Here is a 21,945-nt window from a genome sequence, read left to right as displayed (position 1 = left end):
AATAGAGACCGATGTTGGTTTACAGGTTTCTCCAGTAGCTGGTCAGCTCCAGGAAGTAACAAAATAGGCCTGTCATTTCCAAAACAAAGTGGGTCCAGGTTAGGCTTTTTAGCAGAGATTTTACTACTGCAGGTTTCTGAGTACGAGGAACTAGACCATTTGATAATGAAAGATTAAGAAAGTCCAGCAGGACCGGAAAGATGCATTTTGCTCATTGTAGGAGGATATGGGGAGGAGCAGGGTCGAGAGGGGAACTTGACTTCACCTAGCTAAAAGGCACTATAAGAAAGTCTGAAATAATAATAGGAAATTATGCTAGACAAATCCTGGAATTCAATGTCAGGACCAGAGGTGAGGATTAGGCTCAAACTTTCTTAAATTCATTATAATCAGCAGCCATTAGAAGCTTAAAACCAAACAAAATTACAGTTCTCATGAGTCCTAGGGAAGTAGAAAATGCCCAATGTCCACCAATCAGTAAGTGTCCTTCAATTAAACTTTCCCAGAGGACGCGCTATCCTCTTTCTTTGCTGCCCAGCAGCTTGAGATAAACTTATTTTTTGCTCTTCTACTGTGTGTGCTTTCAAAATCTGTCTTTCAGGTCTTATACGGGTTATATTATTATCGGATATTGTGCCCACTTCTACAATGTACTGTGCCTACGTTGCATTTTACTTTTCAGCACAGCCGCGGGGAGGTTCTAGTTCCTTCTTGGTTGCTTGTGTGTGTGACAGGCTCTTGACGTGGTGCAGTTTTGTGACTGCCAAGGGAAACGCGTCCTGAAATCGACACACTCAGCATGTATAGATGCCCCCTGCGTGGCCGTCGCTTCATTCACCTTTAAAGCGGAAGCTTGGTGAAGCGCGTCTGGCCGCGAGCTCTGGCCCTGGCCTGTGAGAGCAATGGCCTATTCATTGCCCTCACAAAACCACACAGGCCAGTTTCATCCCCTACTACTGCTCGAGTGGTCCGATGGGCCATGCAGGAGGATTGGATTGATATCTCCCATTCTAAAGCTCATTCCGCACAGGGGGCAATTTAAAGCCTTTACATTGGGGGCTCGTTTGGTAGATATACTGAACGCAGCGGATTGGTCATCGGACTCTACCTTCAAACGATTCAAGACGGTTACAAATCTGGCTTCTTTGGTGGTGGACAAGCTTTAAACTAGCCTAATCCTCGTTTCCGATACCGACATAGAATGAAAAAGTTCCTAGCTATCAAAGGAAAATTTCAATTCTATTAAGGACTCGGAGGCGAGGATTAGCCCATCTTTGAATTGGGATAACTTCCTGATGTGTCTGCGTTGACTATGAAAGTAATCTATTTTCAAGATATAAATATAATTTCATGTTCTGAGTCTAGATACGGCTTGCATCTATGAGATGAATTGTCTGTTTGAACGTATTTTCTTTCTAGACCCATTACTCTTACAGATGGTTAAAATGCTTTCTTCATTTCACAGGAACGGAGGTAAATAAACAGGACTGAGGATGGCATCTACCGAACATGTCATCAGGAAGAAAGTGGAGGATAGAGCATCTGCGGGTAAAAATTGAATGGAAGGAAACTTACTAATTGGTGAACACTGGACATTTTCTATTTCCCTAGCACTCCCGGGAAATGTAGTTTTGTTTGGTTTTAAGCTTCTAATGGTTGCTGGTTGTAATAAAGTGAAGAAAGTTTGAGCCTTATCCTCGCCTCAGAGCCCTTAATAGAATTGAAACTTTCCTTTCCTATAGCTATGAAATGTTTTATTCTCTTCCGCAACCCCATTTGGCGTATGATCTAGCTCACTTTTAATATCCTGGTAGGATAAGTAGATGTCCGTATGTTTCTTAAGAAAGAACTCCATTAGGTCATTACAGCGGGCTACTGGTAGCAAACTATCTGCTTTAGACTCGGTCAGCAATTTAACAATTTAAAATAGTACCGGAGGGGCTTTAGATGGCCAACTAATCTTGGATAAAAAGTAGGAAGTGTGGGTAGACCTATTTTCTCAAGGGTCGTTTTCAACAGCCAGGTGAGAATTCTTCTTACACTGCTCGTCATACGAGTTCATCCATTTCCTTTCTAGCCTTTTACATTCTTTCTTTAAGATCAATGAATGATGTTGAAGCGCTCTTTGCTGTTGTGCGCACTGTTGTCTAGGCGGTCTTTGAAGGAGGCCCTTTTGGCGGATCTGATGAAGTGATGGTGTCTACGGGTGGCATTCTTGTGGGCGGCGTGGCTGTCCGTTCACGGCGCCAGATCTTCTCCAGCTTTCGGCAGGTTTGCTTGGAGGCCCGGAGGTCTTCAGTGAACCAGCTGGCTTTCTTGTTGGTATGATTGTTGGAGGGTTTCTTGATCGGGGCGAGGGTGTTGGCGCAGTCGTTGATCCACTGTCTGAGGTTGCGGGCGGCGGTGTCGGGGTCGGTATGGTCAACGGGTGGGCTCTGGGTGAGGGTGGTGGTTAATTGGTCTTCGGTGACTTTGCTCCAGCAGCGGTGAGGCATCTGTTGGGTGCGGTGGTGCGTGGTGGGTTTCTTGAAGGTGAAGTGGATGCAGCGGTGGTCGGTCCAGTGGAGTTCGTGGTATGGTTGAAGGAGACGTGGGGACTTGCGGAGAAGATGGGGTCAAACGTCTGGCCGGCAGAGTGGGTGGGTGTTGTGACGAGTTGTCTGAGTCCGAGGTTGGCTAGGTTGTCGATCAGGGTGGTGGAGTTGGTGTCGTCATTGTTCTCGAGGTGGAAGTTCAGGTCCCCGAGGAGGATGTAGTCCGTGGAGGCGAGGGTGTGTGTGCTGACAAAGTCGGCGATGGAGTCGCTGTACTGTGGTCGGGGTCCGGGCGGTCTGTAAATGAGGGTTCCTCTGAGGGTGGTGTTGGGATCGGTGTGGATCTGGAAGTGCAGGTGTTCGGCGGTGCTGAGGTTGTCGTCGGTGTTGGTCGAGACTCAGAGTGTTCCTGTGGACGATGGCGATTCCTCCTCCTGCTCTGTTGGCGATTCCTCCTCCTGCTCTGTTGGTGCAGTCCTTGTGGGTGATCTTGTAGCCTTCCGGGACGGCTATGGCTATGTCGGGTGCCGAGGCGGGGTTCAGCCAGGTCTTCGTCAGGAAGACGTTGTCTGGGGAGGTTGAGTCGAGTAGGTCCCAGAGTTCAACGGCATGTTTTCGGGCAGAGCGGGTGTTGAGAAGGATGCCTCTGAGGTGGTTGGGTTCTTTCCAGGTCGGCAGCATGGTGGTGTGGATGCTTGTGAAGCTGCAGTTCCGGCAGGTGAAAGCTCCGTGGGTGCGCTTTGGGGCGGCCAGGAAGCAGGTGTGTGATCGTCCGGTGTTGAGTGCGTGGAGGGTTCTGGCATCGTAGCGATGTCAGGCGTTGTGGCGTTCGTGGTGTCCAGGGGTCCTGGCACTGGGCGCGGTCCAGGCACGGACGGGCACAGACGGGCTTACCTTAGGTGCGCCAGCTAAGCGCAGCCACTGCGCGGCCGCGTAGCGGCTTCCATATGAGGGGATGTGGGAGGGAGGAGCAGCTGGAAGGCGGGAGCGGGGCGGTGAATGGGATAGCAGGTGGGCGGGGCCGCAGGGACGCGGCGGCGGGAAAAACAGGTGGGGGCCGTGGGAGAACTGGGCACAGGAAGGAAAAACAAGTTTAGGCAAGAAAACAAGTACAGGCACAGAGGAATAAAAACAAGTCTGGGCATGATGTAAAACAGCACTCAAGAAACATTTGGTAATTTCTTTACCTGTTGCTAAATTGTTAAAAAAATTAAAAAATGGACCATCTTTGAAAAGGTATGCACGGTAACTCATACCTCACCTAACACCCTGTTGAAGATGGGTGTTTGCCCATAAAGTCTATAGAGATGGTATGCAGGACTCCTGAACTACTTGTAATGGCTGCAGATATCTAAAAGGCTTAGAATATAAAGATGCATTCTGGCACAAGTACGGCAAGCAAGAAAACATTCCTGAATATCCCCTTGGGCTGGGAACCTCTGTTGCCATTCTATGGGGGTAACCACCATCAAACTAGCTCCCAGATAACCCCTCCAGGTGGCCATGAGTATGGAGATGTTAGAGTGGCCCAGGAAGTGTAAGGGCTTAACAACACACTAGATGCAGTGTCCAAAGACATGCAACCTATCAAAGCAAGCCGTATTTCTGCTTGCATCGTATCTTTGGTGAGTACACCCTCTACTATATTGGGATACTTAAAACAAACCGAGGAGTATGGAGTAATTGCTCCTTGATACTGCAGGTAATCTCATTAAAATCTCTCTCGGATCTGGCTTCATGAGATATTGCTAGTAATCTTGTGAATCATATTACAACAGAAATACGCATTTGATTTGTATACACTAATATAGTCTTACGAGGCATGTCCACTAATGAAGACTGGGCTCTAACTACCTCTCTACCTGGAGCTTCAGTTAGAACATGTGGGGTCAATGTCTTTCAGCCAGTATTATACTATTGCAAAGCGTCAACCAGGCCCTGAAATCACTGGGATAGTCCACTGAGTTTCCATTTCAATCTATATTTGAGTTCTAGAAAGTTCGGTTCACTCAAAAGCCCACCTGGAATGTGAAATTTAATTAAGTTACTATCATCCTCAATGCTCAGGAGGTGCTTAAGTATCAGGCAGGCTACTGTACATTTCTAATTACTGTGTTGGTGTCTTCTTGGCTGGTAAGTCTGTCCCTCTCAGATCCTTGGCACAAGTGGCACTGTTAAATGGATCAAATCAGGTATTTCATGATCCATCGGACAATGCGAGTATTGCCCATTAGAGGACTTGTCTCTTTCCGGAGTCCTAATGTTCTTTCTTACCTCTCAAGTTATAGACCTGTTCATCCTCATCTCTACAGTAACACCAAAAGGATTTCCTATTAAATACATCCTATGTCTTGGAGTACTCCCCTTGGTACCTCTGAACCTGTTTCTTTCCTTGAGGATCCCCAATGATTTTCAGGTTTTGGTATTAATTGTGGATTACTGGAAGGTGCTTAGGCTTGTTTAGGTGTTCAACATGTGTGTCACTTCTGTGCTGCGTCAATACAGATTGCCTTCAAATGGCTTAGTTTGTCTTGGCAATCCTAATGGCCCTAAACACACTGTATTATATAGACTGGGTGCACTGGGAGTGTCTGAATTTGGGCATGTGTATGTGCTGACGTTGCTATAAGCTACTTTGCGATAGTCAGCTGTAAGTAAACTGTGTCAGATGTTATTGGATATTATACTGGTTTAAATGACAAAACCCAACAAATACTTTTTTTTAAAGCAAAAATACCCAAACTTTCAGTTGGACAATAGGATACCTTTATCAAGTATAGCAAAAATTTAAAAATATTTTCAGATGTATCAAGATCAATTTCTGTGAGGACAAAATTTTTCAGTGCTTTTGGCCTTTAGGGGCACTTAAACGACAGTTCCGACTTTGGGCGCCGATCTATGCTCCCTGTGATTTTTGGGGTCACGTCCGATAGATTTAAAGAACCACAAAATAAAATTATAACCTTTTTGGAGGACATCAAAACTGGGAGAGAGCACTCACTCCTACCATTGCATTCTGTGCACATAAAGTAAGGATGCTAGAGTCAGACAAACGGGTCAGAGAATGTTTTACATCTGGAGGCTATATTCCAGAGGCAAATCCCGAACCTCAAACTCACGAATAATGGTATTTTATAAAGTATTATAATTTACTTATGCTATGTTTGTATAAATCAGGTGAACAAGGATTACCTTCATAATTCTGGTAAAAACTAGATGCACCCAAAACAATGTTCCTAGTCTTCGTGCATTCTTAACCAACTAGTATGATTCTCCAACCATATATTAATTCGCTAGGAGCTTGTTATGTCCATTTCACATAATATCAGCTAGTCATGTAATGCCCACAGCATATTCATTTGCCAGTTGACCTGAAACCAGAATCCTGGTTCTCAGCATCTCTCCCCAGGAACTTGCCAGTCTGTTCGTCCTGCCCCAAAAGATTGGGTCTTTAATACTCTTTTATTCACAACAGCCTATTGAGCAAGTGCAGGCTCCTCACATTCTGCTCATGTGCTTTATGGCACAGGAAACAAAATAATGCTTCTGTTAATTTCCTTGGAAAGCACATAAAAATGATGTTGGCCTGCACCTAAATGAAGTGAAGAAAGTCTCTTTAGTAGCAGGTTTAAATTAGGACTATGAAACGTGTTTGCTAAATCACACACACTAATCCTGTCAGTGCACAAACAAGACCATGCTAGCATGCACCAAGGCCTGAGACACATAAGACTGTTGAACACACCGAAAAGCATGCACACAGGTTAAAAAAAAAAAAAAAACCTTCTCACCCAACTTGTAAATGCCAACATGAAGCAACCTAAGCCACATTCAGGTTGTCCATCACAAGGGCAGGATTGGTACTACTGATATTGACTCCAGGACTGGTACTACTGATATTGACTCCTGCACCCTTTCCCCAGAGGATATGTTACCTTCAACTAACTCAGAGTTGGTAGAGTAACTGCAGTTTTGAGCAGGTAAGCAGCAGCATTGGAATGAACTGGTAGACAGGCTGCAGACCCAGGCACATAGTGTGCATTTGAATTTAATGCCAGTTTTTCCTGTATGTCCCCCTTTTCTTTCCCTCTCTTTTCCGTTCTATCCCAAACCTTCAGTCCAAACATGGACCCCATTGCCCCAAAGGCTGAAATAGCATAATGTAAATGCTTACATGATTGTAAGCTTATGCACACTTAACCATGTTTTCTCGTTCGCAAAAGCCGCTGGGCTGAACTGCTAATAAAAACGAGCCAAAAGAATTGTCAATGTCAATGTTCGTAAAAGATTGCATCTACCACAATATAAAACACATTTATACTGCAGCCTTAGGAATAAGTAGTTTTAGTATTCTATTAGATGATTGTTAAACAATATCATGACCTGCAGAAAACTCATGCCCACTGGCAATAATAGAATGCACAAGGGTAACCATCAGCAGTAGGATGGAGTCCAAGGCTCCTCAAGTCTCAATGGTAGCTTTGTCTTCTATTGCAGCTCTGAAGGCTCCTTGCATTTCCATTTGGTAGACTTGACAGAAGCTTCCTAAACTGCAAGGTTAAACTCAAGAGAAAGCTTCTGTAACTGCCACTTACATCAAGGAAACTGTACCATTTGACTGCTACTAGGAACGTGTCTGAAGCAGCAAAGAAGGTACCATTACTTTCTCAGAGTAATCAGCGAGCATAGCTTCTCAAAACACACTTACTTTGCATGCCTGAGAAGGCCAGTGTTTGTGCAGTTTCCCTCACTGTATGATCTACCTCCCCTTAGATGAGGGCATGCAGAGCATGCTTGGTATACAATAAAGTACGGACAAAACTAAACTGTATGGTACTAGGGATGGTGACAAATTCTTTATAGTATTTAGACAGGTTTTGAAAAACTGCATAAATTAAATTACAAGCTTAGAATACAATTATAGATAAAATCAAAATCCTTGAATAACATCATAAATACATAGAAGAAAACAATGTATGTGAAGCATGTCTTTACCAAAAGGCAATAACATAGTTCTTAGTGCGTACAACGCCCATAAAGGATAGAAAATAATACCATGCATAAATAGGTAGATATATTTTACATGTTGTTAACATGTGATGCTCAATTAGCCAAACATCATTACTCATCACCGAGTCATATTTTCTTTACCCTTTTGACTAAACAGTATTTCATGTGGAGACCTACATATAGTATTTTAATTCTAAGATAGTTTTAGGTTTTTTCCAAATATAACCAGCCTGAGATGCACAGTATTTTTCAAACTTTCTTGCTACCTTACAGTTGCATGTACAATTAAGATAGATTCAAGAAGAGTCGAAAAAGATTACCTTCCTCAGTCTAGCGGTGTTTCCACATTTTGTTTTACATCGTAACCCCATACAGGTGAGGGGTGTAAGGGGAGGGGGTAAAGAATTTTTTTTCATTCTGAGGCAAAACAATGGGTCTGTGGCGTATCAGAACTTGGCAAATCGTAAACATCTGTTCAGCCTAAGAGCAACATTGAGCGCTACGGTCTTGCCTGTGTATCTGGTACCCATCCCCTCATGGTGCTCTAATAGTGAGGGAGTAAGGTGAGGCAGTTGAGAAGCTTTAGCGTCGTAATGGTCCCACAGTCTGGGCGTGTATCGGTCTTAGCCTCTCTGTTCACAATATAAGTGTTCCAGATTTCACCAGCCATACACGCCATTCACCTGGTGCGCAGCATTCTCAGCACATCGGATGCTGCACATGCCCATCGCATAAGTGTGGTCAACTATTTGTCAGTAGCAGGAGTCGCGGGTGCTTTTCATTGCATCGCAACTTGTCTCTTATAAAGAACAAACTCAAGGTCAATGAACTGGTGTAAATATTTACTTCTCTTGGTACCTGTTAGCTTCCCCACACACCTTCCCAATAGCTACTTCCCAAATCACAGCTTTCATAGACTCACAATCAAGTGCCCTACAGAAAGTTAGCCCCAGTTTACATCAAAGTAGCCTTATAATGCCCCTTCTTCCATTAGTGATTTCACACTGTCTCCAGGTCAGGATACATGATCTAGTACGACCATAGGAATATACTAGAATATATTAGGGTATGTGGGAAGTGTTGAGAGAGAACTTGGATTTCTAAGGATCCATCAAACAGGGTGACATTAGCAAATATGCAGTGAATCCTACTGTAGGAGTCACAAGGGGGAGAGAAAGAGTAGGAGTTGCCTCATGGAAGATGTGTTCTCCATACATCAACTAGAATCAGTCTCCCTGTCAGGTCTGACATCCGTTTTGTAAGCATGTGAACAGTACCCAATTTTGGTGGCATTCTGTCCACCACCACAGACATTTTCGAGTCAAATGTGCCCACCCAGATCATAGCGCCATGGATCCACGGTGGAATTACTTTGATCAATTTAAGGACAAAGGACATATCCAGTACACTGGGAGCGTACACGTTAAATAAGAACATTGCTCACCTTTAAAATGTTCGAGATACCAGGACATATTGACCTGTGGGGTCGCAAAGATTCTGAGACATTCCTAACACGATCCATAAGGGACCCATGAAGCAATTCCTCCCAGATAAGAGTCTGAAGCAAAATAGTCTACACAAACATTTCCTGGTGAGTTTGCTGTGATCAAGGGAGTTTAAATGAGTTTTCCCCACCAGATAGTCTCTTTCTGAAAAGACAGAGTTGGGGCAGCCTAAGTCATCTCCCTGCCACCCACATGCAGGAGTTACCATGATAGTATTCAATGTGTCTTTATCTGTTCTCAGTGGTTTACTTTAATGATGTCAATGAGTGCATCAACTCGTGCTTAAGCAAGCCAGTTCAGGATTGATTCTTTGGCTAGTGTACAGTCTTCAGTCTCAAAAACCCTGCTAACAGTGCATGCCTATGCCTGCGAACAATTTTTTTGCTGCATTCCATTGGCCATCGAATGCCTGAAGTGGCATGCTGGTCAATTCTTTTGTTGGCAAAACCCAAGTTTGGCACATCCCTCATGTCAGTTCCTAGCGGCTTCTGGAGAGGCCAAGAAGCGCAACTTCCCATCTCTGATGACTCTTCTTGGGGTTAGCAACATGTATTTGTGGTCCTTTCCTTGTAGCCTGCGCTTCACTGTGTTATATTATTTCCTTAAAAGCTGCACCATCAGTATGAAAATCGGAAGAATTTATTTCGATGGCTGGCTAGGTCCTCATGATGTGCTCCAGGTCCAGTTTGCGCAGAGTGCATGATTGTATCACTGTCTTGAAAACTGAGAAAGTAAGAAATAGTGGCTTGAAGTGATGCAACAGAGCTTAGCCTCAGCCTGATGTGCCCTTTGACTTCAGAATAATTTTTAGAGGCCTTTTGGTTTCAGGGGGCGTAGGGTGTAGTCTTTCAAAAAAAGTAGAGCAGACCAAGTATCTGCTCTTTCAGCCTAGTCAGAAGTCACAGATTGCTGCATCTTGATCTCCCTTCCATGTCCTTCAACCTGGCTTCTGGTGGTCATGTAGTCCTCTGCAATTTAATTACAGAAGTTCGCAATTCGATTATCTTTGTAACGATGCATTCAATCTCTTCTGCTGCATTAACCCTCTTGAGTTCCTTCCTAGTGCCGCAGGTAGAAGTCATTAATAGGTGCCAGCAGATCTGCAGTGGTTGGGTCACTGCCCAGGTTCTGTCTTGTTGTCACCATCTCTGTGAAATTTTCTCTCGAGGCCAGCATATAGTTCAATATTTTTGTTAGGACTCAACAGCTTTGGGTTGTCTTTCTCCTCTGTGGAAAGAAAGTTTCAACTTAGCAATCATGGTTTGATATGTATCAGAGAGTGCCCAGACCACGAAAGGTACCCTTCATTATAAAGCATGTAACTATCTAACAGGCTAACATTCTCTCCCCTACACAGCAATCATGTTATTAAGAACAAATTGGTGGATTCTACCACTTTGAGTAAAAGTTTACGTAGACTATCTAGTTTCCTCTTGTGGTTATTTTACTTGAAGGGTCGGTCGAGTCGTGAGTGTGGGGGGTCCTAAAAGTGATTTATGTCCTCAACCCTAATATTAATATATATATATATATATATATATATATATATATATATATATATATATATATATATATATATATATATATATATATATATATATATATATATATATATATATATATATATATATATATATATATATATATATATATATATATATATCAGAGACCTCGGCCCCAAGTCGGCAGGCTTCCTACTGCCACCCAGCACCTACAAGCACGAAGCAGCACCAATCCATACTTGCGAGCCAATCCCCAAAACCTTTTTCTTTTCCACCATCGGGCACTCACCACACTGCATACCACAGATTGAGGTTGCTGCCATAGCCTCAATTTTCCGAGCCCTCTGCCTCGCCTCTTTTCCTTCAGACCGGCCAGCGTGCTGTCTCTGCACCTCCAGCTACAGCTCAAAAGCCAGTGCCCCGACCAGGAGATATTTTCACCTCTTTTATTTTCTTCTGTTTTCATTCTCACAGTCATATTGCCTCTGGCATTGGGTCATCGTAGTGGTAAATCTATCCCATCTTAATTGCGACGCTGCCCACAAGGAGCGGTAGGTTCCATCTTGGGTACTGTGGCTTTCCTCCAGTGAGCTCCTGCTGTTAAAGATAGTAAAATCTAGGACATGTACCAATGCACAAAGAACCGGTAGCTATGCCCAGTTCCACTTTTCTTTAGTATGGTTGCATCTTCTCACTGGGATATTTGTAGGGTTCATACATTTCTATAGTCAGCTTCCTGCCATCTGCTAGACACATCAGGACCATTTATACATCCACCAAAAAAAACCGAATGCTATTGAAGCTACTTTGACTGAATGAGAACCACCTCTAGCTCAGCCATGACAAGGTAAGTTCATGTGTCATCTAATAAAAAAATCCTGAAGCAGATGGGGAATATCAGAAAATGTGGTTCATGGGCAGATATAAAAACACAAATATTTAGCTTTTATGTATGTCACTCTGCAGGAATAAAAAGCTTAGGATAAGAGTAGGCTTATCCGTTTTTTCTTGTATTTCTGAATTAAATGTGAATTAAAAAAAAAATACTTACCCTGGTTAAGTACTTTTCCCATCTTTCTAGTGTTACAGACTTCCCAATCTTTCTCATCAATTTCAAGTGCAGCTCCACCAGTATTTTTGGAACTACAAAGAGAAACCAAAGAGCCTTACATTTCCAAAGTTAAAGCATATTTTACTTTCAAACAAACAGAACAGGAATCATACATTTCAGAAACAAATGTAGATGTACTGAAACTGTACAATGTCAGAACATTCATAGTTGTCAAACAACTCAGGTTCCTACGCAGGTAGGTGGGCAAAGCATATATGGGGGAATGTGAATAATGCATAGATGTTACTATTAGAAAAAATCTCTACACTACTGTAACGTTCATAAACAACTGAATGGGATATATGAAGTAGGAGGCAGGACAGCCAGTTTTAAAATACAAAAATTTCAAGTAAACTCAAACTTTTCTCAAAATGGGCCTGTGTCAGCTTCCAATAATGCACAATGTGTAACATCAGAAGACAATTCAAAAACCTTCACTTGACACCATTTTTAAATGAACACACTCAAAAAACAGAAAACAGAAGGGGTGTGGCTACTGCCGGAGAGTGAGCTTGTGCGAGGCGCCAGAGTCCATGGAGCAAGCCTCAAGTGGCCTATTTTGAAGAGTGATGTGCTATTCATGCTGGCCCAAAAAGAAATATTACTTGGAGGGGATGGAAAGGGTCACGGCTGAACATACTAAGATGGTGGGCATATGCCAAGGAAGTTCTTTTGGAACCATTCGCCATGAAACAGACACTAGAAGTGAGGAATAAGTGTACATTTTGAAGAATCACAGATGTCAGTCCAGTGAGTGGCCGACCGCAGAGGAAGAAACACCACACAATGATTGTGGACTGCAGCCAGCGGGAGTCTACTAAACAGTAACTTGGAACTGGGAGGCCACGGTCAAAAACATCCGAAGGCAACCGCCTAAGGAAGCAGGGATGGCAAAGTGAAGCGGATGGCTGGCCGAGTAAATTGAAGAAGCTACGGACCGAGTAGGGGCAGTGCCCCGGTCCTAAACAGGCTTGCATTCTATGGACCAACAGAGAGACAAAAAGACGCAAGAGGGGATGCAGAGGCAGGGCCACATTATTCCCCACAAAGGAACCTAGGTTGCACAAGGTGAGACTGTCATTTGGATGTGGGGGGCAAACATATGAGGCAGGAAGAGACACTGCATTAAACATACCTGCATTCTATGGACGAACAGAGAGACAAACAGATGCAAGAGGGGATGCAGAGGCAGGGCCACATTATTCTATGTAAAGGAACCTAGGCTGCATGAGGTGAGACTGTCTTTTGGATGTGGGGGGCAAACATACGAGGCAAGAAGAGACACTGCATTAAACTCACACCCCGTGGGCACCTCCAACAAAAATAAAAAAGTAATTCAGACCACATATTCGCATATGAAGTAAAAGACTCCTCGCACGTCCAGGAAAGGGGATAATTAAAGGTGAGTACCCATCCCACTCCCCCATTGCTTAGGTGGAAGGAAAAGCTCGCAAAATAAGAAAGGGCAACAACAGTGTGTAACATAGCTGACGCACCTCAGATTCAAGAGGTAAACACCAAAGAAACCAAGTTTAATGCAAAGCAGCTCTCGACCCAAGCCTAACTAGCATAATCGAGAGACATATAAATTCCAATTCTCTACCGGAAAAGATACGGCTGAAAAGACTTACTTAGAAAAGATACTGCAAGGCAGACACCTGCACACAAGCTGAGAAACCCTGCCAAAGCATAAGGGTGTCTTCTTGCTTATCGGCCTGCAATATCCAATTAGATGCTGAAACCCCAGAAATTGAGAGGTAACAAAAGTTTCATGGAACTCTTCCAACATTTGGCACTAGAGATGGTGAGATGAACTGCACAGTGCTTTTCAAACAAAGAAGCAATGAACAGAAAGGAGGATGACCCACTAAGGAGGATGTGCACAAATTCTCCACACACTACATGTTGAATGGAAAGAAGACCTGAAACAACAACAGGATGAAATGTGTAAAACTCTGACTGAAACAGTGTATTCTCCTGGCAAGGCAAAGCTCACAGAGGGCAAACAGTGCAAACACTGAAAGAAGAGCTGGGCACTCTATCCAGAAAACAAGAAAAACCTAATGGAAAACAACTCCTACAAGACAAACATGAAGATTTAGAAAACAGAGTCCGGAGAAAGAAAATACTGATTCAGATTGTAACCGAGGACTCAGAAGGCACAGAAAAAATTGATTATGTTGATTTTATCCATGCCCAAACTTTGGAAATTAAAGGGGAAGACACTGTGGGTGAAAATGACCTCCGACCAACAAATAAATAGAAAGGCGTGAAAGATGAGCAAGAACAGCCTCATGAATAAATAATACTTACACCGGGGTCGCCTGAGCAAATGTAGGCTTCGAAAAATCACAAAAATGTTACTAGACCTGCAGGTCTAGACTTAAATCTACTCAACCAAATTATAATGTTCTTGACCCATAAACTGGTTCCAAATTATGTGATCCTGGGCAAATATTTTAATTGACTGAGCCGCAATTTTCTTCTTTATCACATAAGAAGGCACCTTCAAATATGGAGGTCCAGCATGTCTGCTGTACACTTAACACTTCTGTTTGATTTAATTGACTAAAGTTTTGCTTCATATACACAATACAAATCTAGCTACATACAGGATACACATGACCGCTGACTTGCCTCTAAGTTTTGTAAACATCATTGGAGAAATATTCCTGCCCAGCCCAGAAGACAATGCTGTTAATGCCCTATCACTTTTAATAAATACATACCTAAAGGATGAAGTAATAGCACATTCATTTGTAATCAGTAGATTTTCAATTGAAATGGCTGCGGAATTTCCCACTGACATGCTATGCTACCTAGTGATAAAACTGTATAGTGTACAAACAGTGTTTAAAATGGAGTTTCTACAAATATTTGTCATTTGCACATCACCAAGTAAAGTGTTCTGATTTGTTTTGGTCCTATTCAAATCTTAGTTTGAATCACAAAAACATATTTGCTATTGTAAATCCTGATATATATTTTGAAATAGTTGTACTATTCATTCACAAATTGTTTAAATGTTGTGTGTTAGAAAGAAACTGGCATCTTACAGCCTTGTTTCACAGTGATTGTCGGACAGCTCTCTAACTGTAGTAAGAGAAAGAAATTAAACACCATTTTATAGGGTAAGATAAGCATCAATTAATGAAAAGACAAAATGACACTTGACCTCTGTCCATGAAAAGGCAGCAAATGTGTCAAGATAAAAACAAGATTTAAAGGCGTCTTTATTGCTCATTAATTTTCTGACTGAACATAACACCTGTTCCATTCCAGTTTAAGTTCATTCGCCAGAATGGACTGGACGTGTAGGTCCTATAATAGATCTGATAAAATTCGAATCGCTACAGCGAGTGAATTTTTCTAAGCCTGTAATGAACAAGTTACTTATCTTCGGTAACGCCCCAGATTCCCTACCGTTGAACTATCCCCAGGCATCAGACTGGATACAGAAATTTTTTGTGAGCAGTACCCCTAAGCACCGATAAGTGGAGTAATTTGTCTCAGTGTGCCATCGCGACTGCGATGCCTATATAAGCGCCACCCCAACACGCTTATGTCGGTTTCTTTTTGCAACTTTCCAAGCCAGGAGCGCTGAACTAGGAATAGCCCTATTCCTAGAAATCCATTCGCAGATCACAGAGGATGGATGGGTCGGTAAGGAATCTGCAGCTAGATAGAGTCACTAACAGATAAGGCGTTACTGAAGGTAAAGGACTTGTTCATTTGATAGAGACTTCTAGCTGCAGATTCCTTACCCGAGAATAGATACCCGTGCAATGCCTCCCCTTCCGCTGGGGAACTCGCTCACCAGATACATGGGGGTTAATGTTATCCCAAATACACTGGATCTCTTATAAAGCCAATCACCCATCAGCCCGCTGCTGCCAGTTACGAGGTGCCGGGATCACTGCGGAAACAAGAGAGGACTTATCAAGATACACTCAATTGGTGTGCCTTGGTGTTTTTGGTTGGATCCAGTCCAACCCTGATCACGGTCCATGCAAATAAGGAAGTAAGTTTATATTCGACTTTGCCGCCATTCCCTGTTGGTAGGCTTGGGACAGAGAAACTGAGTGCTCTTTCAAAGACAAAGAGATAAGAAACATTTGATTTGCCCAATAGTTCCTCTGGCATGTACTCCACACAGGTCTACAAATTGGCCAAATGTGTCAGTTCTAGGACACCCACTATCCTGATGTTATTAAGGCATGATATAACCTACAAGTCCTCTTTCTCTATCCTGAATACATCTAACCTGAACAGTTTCTTGCTGATGTCCTCTTTGCAGTCAAAACATTCTCCTTATGGTCATGGTAATATTAGTCACCTGTTTGCGCAGCATCTCCTTCAAGGTTCACATAGATTATGAGCATGTCTACCTTAAAATGAAATGATTGCAGGAACTCTTGCATGTCTAATAGTAGGTATTTTATTTTATCCACAAAATGAAAAGCAGGCTAGACATACTGAAAGCAAGATTCAGTAGTTTAGATGAACCTTTCAAAGGTGAGTTTCACCTGCCGCTAATCTCTCCTTCCTATAGTATCATACAATTGTGCCAGGTACCTCACAAAACAAGAAACTTTAACAGGTGTCAAAAGCACTTCAAAGCCATCAGATGCAGCACTTGTATGTCGGGGGATATGTCCTCCAGAAGCCAGGTGTGGTCCTTGAGAGCAAATGATACAGCACTCGAGCAGCTGTCAATTCAAACGGGCAGAAGGATGTCCAATTACTATCCAGTAAGGCAGTAAAGTGGCCTAAAACACCAACCAGAACTACCACAACAGAACAGCTTCAAACTAAAAGCAGGGGACCCTGTGCACCACTAAAAGTCGTCTACTAGCTCACCAGTTAATCTTGGTTTAAACAGTTGCATACACACGGATTCTACAATCTCATGAGGCAAGTGCACAACTGTGAACTGACTGGGTCTATTGTAAGGCAGAAGCAAATACTTCCTCCAGACGATTGCTGCCACCCCAAAGCAGGAAAAGGCACTACACCTTAACGGATAGTGGTACAAGCAAACTGAAGATCCATCTGTGCTCTAAGCAGGTGCCAGGCACAGGCCATTTACAGAGAATCAAGAGATCAGAAACTGAAGAAGTCAGGCCGTCCTACAGTAAGAGCCCCACACAGAGCCGTATTTCCAGCACACAACTCTGCATAATGCCTCTGCTTCAAGCAGTGTGCAAAACGCCCCCTGCCATCTGCCTCAAGTAAGCAGCGGCAGCTCCTCCGCTATGGTGCAGGAGAGTCACCCTACTGCTTTCTCACAGTGCGAGAAGCAAAAACAAAATGAGAATAACTTTTAGTTACTACCATTTTCTGTTTCCTTTGCGGGTGGGTGGGGCTACTTTGCTAATGGAGCAGGGCATGGGAGGAGTGGGGGGCCAACTCCTAAGTGCGCAGTGCTGTTTGGTCGGCACTTTCGGGACGCCCAAACCAGTCATGAGCACTTTCTTCTTCTCCATGCAGGCTGCACTACAGCCTGCAAGGAGAACATTACCACCCCTCGAGCCCCTGGCTGAGCACCATATCATGGCGCTCAGACCAATCACAATGCTGCATTGCAGCATTGTGATTGGCCTAGGGGAGGGAGCCTAGCTGCCTGCTTCCTGTTTCTGTAGTCTGAGACAGGAGAGCAGGAGCAGAGACATGGGACCCAGCCTAAAGTTAAGTTATTATTATTTACGCTTCCACCCACGTGACCCACCTACCCAGCCCCCCCCCTCCCCCCACCCCCGAGCCATGCCGGCCACAAATGCCACCAAGCAGGAGTTGGATGTGCAGACACTACTGCCTTCCAGGCAACTACCACATCCCGGCCTCCCACAGTCATCAGCAGCTTGGACCCCATAATAGTGGTGGATGTGGCGAGGAGGGCTGCCTGGGAACAACTCTAGTATCCTGGAGCCAGCTAACTTCAGCAAAGAGCAGCGTCTGAAAGCAGACAATGAAGTTGGATCTCCCCAAAATGGCAACCGAGAAAGGGATCCACCTCATCCACAGCAATGTGCAGGTTGGAGGACATTGCACAAGACTTCAAAGACTCAACACAAGTGATCCCTAAGCCATCTGACACAGCAGCGAGAGCATGGCGCCGACTTGCAGGACTTACCAGAAACCCTCTCACCGCAAGGCCTCTGCAGTTTAGGAAGCTACAGAAGCTAAGCACATGCCCTACACACAAATTCAGGTAGAGCACATACACGGACACAGCTCCTCACATCAGACCATTGTCTTCAACTAGATGCACCTATACATCAGGCAAAAGCAAGGGTCTAGGTAGGAATATCGTTTAGGATAGTGAGTGAGTAGAACATGTTAAAACTGCCATCTTAACAGTGGACGCTCTGGTTCCACCATTTGTAAGCCTTTACTGGACTGCATGACCTACCTGTAATAGCCACTCACCCACATAACAAGTCCTAGGCTGCTTCTTTTGATTAGAAATACCAGGCAGATCCATGTTAAATGCTGTAAGCTAGTGGGTATTCTGTGGGGACTGGTGCAAGGAAATAAGATCTATTGACACTGTTAATACTACAAATGTTTTTAGGAGTTGAGGACCGATTTACATTGTCAGATTAACAAATAACACTGTTTTTTTAATACTTTATAGGAGTCTTGATGGTGAAGCTGCAACTGATCTTTAATGCATTTCCACACTGACTTGATTACCTTTTATTTTTAATCCAATAAAATTGTCTTAATGGAGGCCAATTCAACATGGTGGTTGCATTTTAGGCCAGTTCCCGCCTCAAGCACTGGGAAGCTGTAAAACATGTGAAACAGAGCAACTATAGTAAATTCAAATGACCCTCATCCAGTGTGAGTAAGCAACAATGCACCATAAGAGAGGCCGTTTGGGAGCAATCCTCTCTAGCAGGATACCAGCTGAAGCGGAGAAGAATCTTCCCCAGATCGCCTTGTGGCACAGGAAGTAGGGAAAAGGCTACAGGATTTAGGGCCTCCGACTGACCCCCCCCTCCCCTCCAACCTCTTCCTGTTATCTGCTGGTTGCTGCAAACCGCTTGGAGTGAGGCAGAGGGCACCAGCAGACTTCACTTAGTCGCAGGATCTTCCCCTGCAGAGACCATGATCCCTGGCAGCTTGGCAGTATTGGGGGTCTGACTGATGTTGGAATGCTACTGGGTCATGCGGTCCCAAATGTGTTATTGCCTATGCCAGCAGAGTAGTATACACTGGCTCGGTAAGGACTTCTTGAAAAGAGACATCATGGACGATGATGGACAAGTGAAAAGGAGGCAGTGGAAGAGAGGCGAAAACCATGACTGACATCACACAGGTAAAGTGCCTGAGGGGAGATATACACGGGGATATGTGAAATTTAGTCTGGCTAATCTAAATGATAGCATGTCAAGAAGATTAAATAGTCACCTGGAATGCTAGATCCTCTAACGCTACCGGTTGCAGGCACCAAGTGGGAACTGGTGGTGGTCCTACTTCGCAGTTGAGCTGTAGAAGTTGAGGGTTATGATCAGAGTGTGTGCGTCCCAGGTATTCGATCCCTTTGATTAGGGGGAGCAAGGAGGGAGACCCTACAATACGATCTAATCATACATGGAGTCCATAGACTGAGGAGTAGTAGGAGTATATAAGTGAGTCAGGACTGTGAGCGCACAATTTGTCAATTAGGGACAAGTGGGCGAGCCATGCTGTTAATGTTTGTGCATTGGAAGAGGCAGAGACCTACCCAGTCGGTCTTTAGGCAGACTTCTTTTCGTGCCTCCTTATTGTCTCTTCCCTAGTTCCTATCCTCTCTCCTCTGAATCTCTCCCCTTGCCTGCTACTCTGCCTACCCCCTGTCCTTTGTGCCCTTTGACTAAGCACTCCTTCTCCCCTTGTTGGGGAAAGATCCAATATTTATACTCTGGAGTCTCAGCGAACCAGCTGAGTGAGTCCACTGTGCCAAGGGAGCCACTCACACTTGAGGTATGGTATGGCACCCCTAGCCAAAGCACTCCCTCTCCCCTTTTTGGGGAAGGATCCAGAATGTAGGCCTTGGAGTCTCAGAGACCCCTCTGAGAGAGTCCACTGCGTAAAGGGAGCCTCTCGCAATAGAGATAGGGAAGGGATACCACTTCCCCTGGGATTACAGCTTACTGGACTTTGGACGTTGCCTTGACCCGTCTACCGGTTTGTGTCCCCGTCACCATTCCCCTCATGCTGTTTCTCACCCTCCCCTCCTCTCCTCTTTCCCACCTTCATTATCTGTCTATTTCCCCCTACTCCAACCCCCCCTGAATCTCTCACCTTGCCTTCTTTTCCCCTTACGTATTAGTGCTTATTGTTTATCTCGACCTTACAAGTAACTATGTTGTCATGCTCTAAGAACTGTGTAACCTTTGTAACGATGTAACCTGTAACTATGATCTGATGCTCATGTAAAGCGCTCTGATACCTCCGGGTCTAGCCAGCGCTATATAAAACTTTTAAAATAAATAAATTAAATAAATAAATAAAGAAGTGCGTGACAGGGGCGGGAATGAAAGGTCCAGCCCCACAACAAGTATTGGATTGAAGTTGCCGCCTATAAGCCAGGGGATACCGCTCCAGCGCGCTAGTACCTCAGTCAACCTACGTAGGAATGAGCCTTGCTCCACATTAGGGGCATATATAGAGCTAATGAGGAGAGTTTGGCCATTCAGTCTAACTCTAATAAATAAGTACTAGCCCTCCATGTCAGTTTCTACTTCCTGTACTATGTAAGGAACTCTTGCCTTCACCCATATCAGGGTTCCTCTAGCTTGGGAGGCGTAATTAGTGCTATATACTTGCCCTCTCCAGCGTCAGCGGAGACGGTCCGCCTCCAAGTGAGTCAGGCGAGTTTTCTGGAGGTAAGCAATGCTAGTGGTCCTACGTTGCAGGTAGGAGTAAATAGAATAACTGCGCGCAAGAGAATGTATGCCCCTCACATTCCATGTCATCAAATTTGCGAGCGCCATGTTAGAGGTGACATAGCTGTGTAGTGGGGGAATGGTAGGTGGGCTTTGCTCCACGGGGATATGAAAGAAAAATATCGGTCAAAAGTGTGAAGTGGGTAACTTCATAAGCAACAGGAGTTTACCCAAACTATAGCACTTAACCATGGCGGCTATTTTAGGTATTAGCGTCTGATTGTGGGGGTAGTGGGCTTTACAGTATCGTCGTTTGTCCACCCATTTAGAAGCCGGAAAAAATACCAAAGGTACCCTGTAGTGGAGGAGGAGGATAGTGCCAGGAGTAGATCCCTACACATCCCAGCCCTCCTAAGAGAGTGGCCCATCATTCCGCACCACACAACATGTAGCCACCCCCTTAAGTAACCCATAGAATCATCGTTCCGGGTAGGGTATTGATGGTTTGCATTTTACAGTTTGCTAGATTATATCTTCAGATGTCTGGGGAGTGCCAGCTGATGAGCGGGGGGAGTCTAGGTTCCTGGACCATGCGGGGGTAGAGTCATCTTCGCTGAGTGATTTGGGGGACTCCGCCTCTTGGTCAAATGAATGCATCGTGCAGCGGAGCATTGCTGCCAAGCGAAGGGCCACTCGGCTTTCTGTGAGAATTTTTTTCCGGTCAGGAGCGGATAATGACAGGGTGCACCATTCTGATCCACCTCCTCTGTCCCTGCGTTTGCCTTTTTTGCTGCGTTTCGGTGCTGGAGGGTCATTGGGCGATAAAGGCCTGGTCACCAAGCCCCCTCCTTCCAACCAGTCCCAGGCATCCGATGGAGCTTCAAAGAAGCAGACAGTGCTATTTGCCACCACCCGCAGGCAGGCCGGGAACAGCAGGGTGTAACGCATATTTTGTTCACAGAGCTGACGCTTCACAGCACTGAAAAAACTCAGACGTTTATGTAACCGGGTGGTATAATCAGGAAACAGCATGACTGGGGCATTTTGGACTTTGAGGTCATTTAGTTTGTGAGCTTCTCTCGGGATAGTGCCCCCATCTCTAAAGTTCAATAACTTGAATAAGAACGGGCGCGAGTTAGCTCCAGGTGTGCACACGTTCCACCACAAACTGAGGCGAGAGTGGCCCCACAGGAAGAAGTTCCATCAACCAGCAATCCTTATAGGCCACTGGGTCCTGCCCCTCAGCGCCCTCCGGTAAGCTCACCACTCTCACATTGTTGCAACGGGAATGTCCTTCCACATCTTCCAGCCTTTCTTCCAATGTGCAGACACTGTCCAGAAGGTCTTGAAGTGTAGCTGTGTGGGTGCGAGTCGTGGGTTGTTCATCTGATAGAGCAAGTTCATTGG

General features: G+C 44.5%; 1 protein-coding gene across 1 annotated transcript in view; it reads right to left on the bottom strand.

Moving 5' to 3' along the window:
• RSF1 (remodeling and spacing factor 1) overlaps window positions 1-21,945 on the bottom strand; it is a 713,574-nt gene that overhangs the window by 637,541 nt on the left and 54,088 nt on the right. The window contains exon 2 of the mRNA XM_078658500.1: window positions 11,603-11,694. Within this exon, the coding sequence (XP_078514626.1) occupies window positions 11,603-11,694 (92 nt within the window). The remainder of the gene's footprint in view (window positions 1-11,602; window positions 11,695-21,945) is intronic.

The sequence above is a fragment of the Lissotriton helveticus genome, chromosome 8 (assembly GCF_964261635.1).
Source record: "Lissotriton helveticus chromosome 8, aLisHel1.1, whole genome shotgun sequence".
NCBI classification, from domain to species: domain Eukaryota; kingdom Metazoa; phylum Chordata; class Amphibia; order Caudata; family Salamandridae; genus Lissotriton; species Lissotriton helveticus.
The sequence above is the reverse complement of the archived record's forward strand: the minus strand, read 5'-3'. Positions and strand labels throughout refer to the sequence as shown.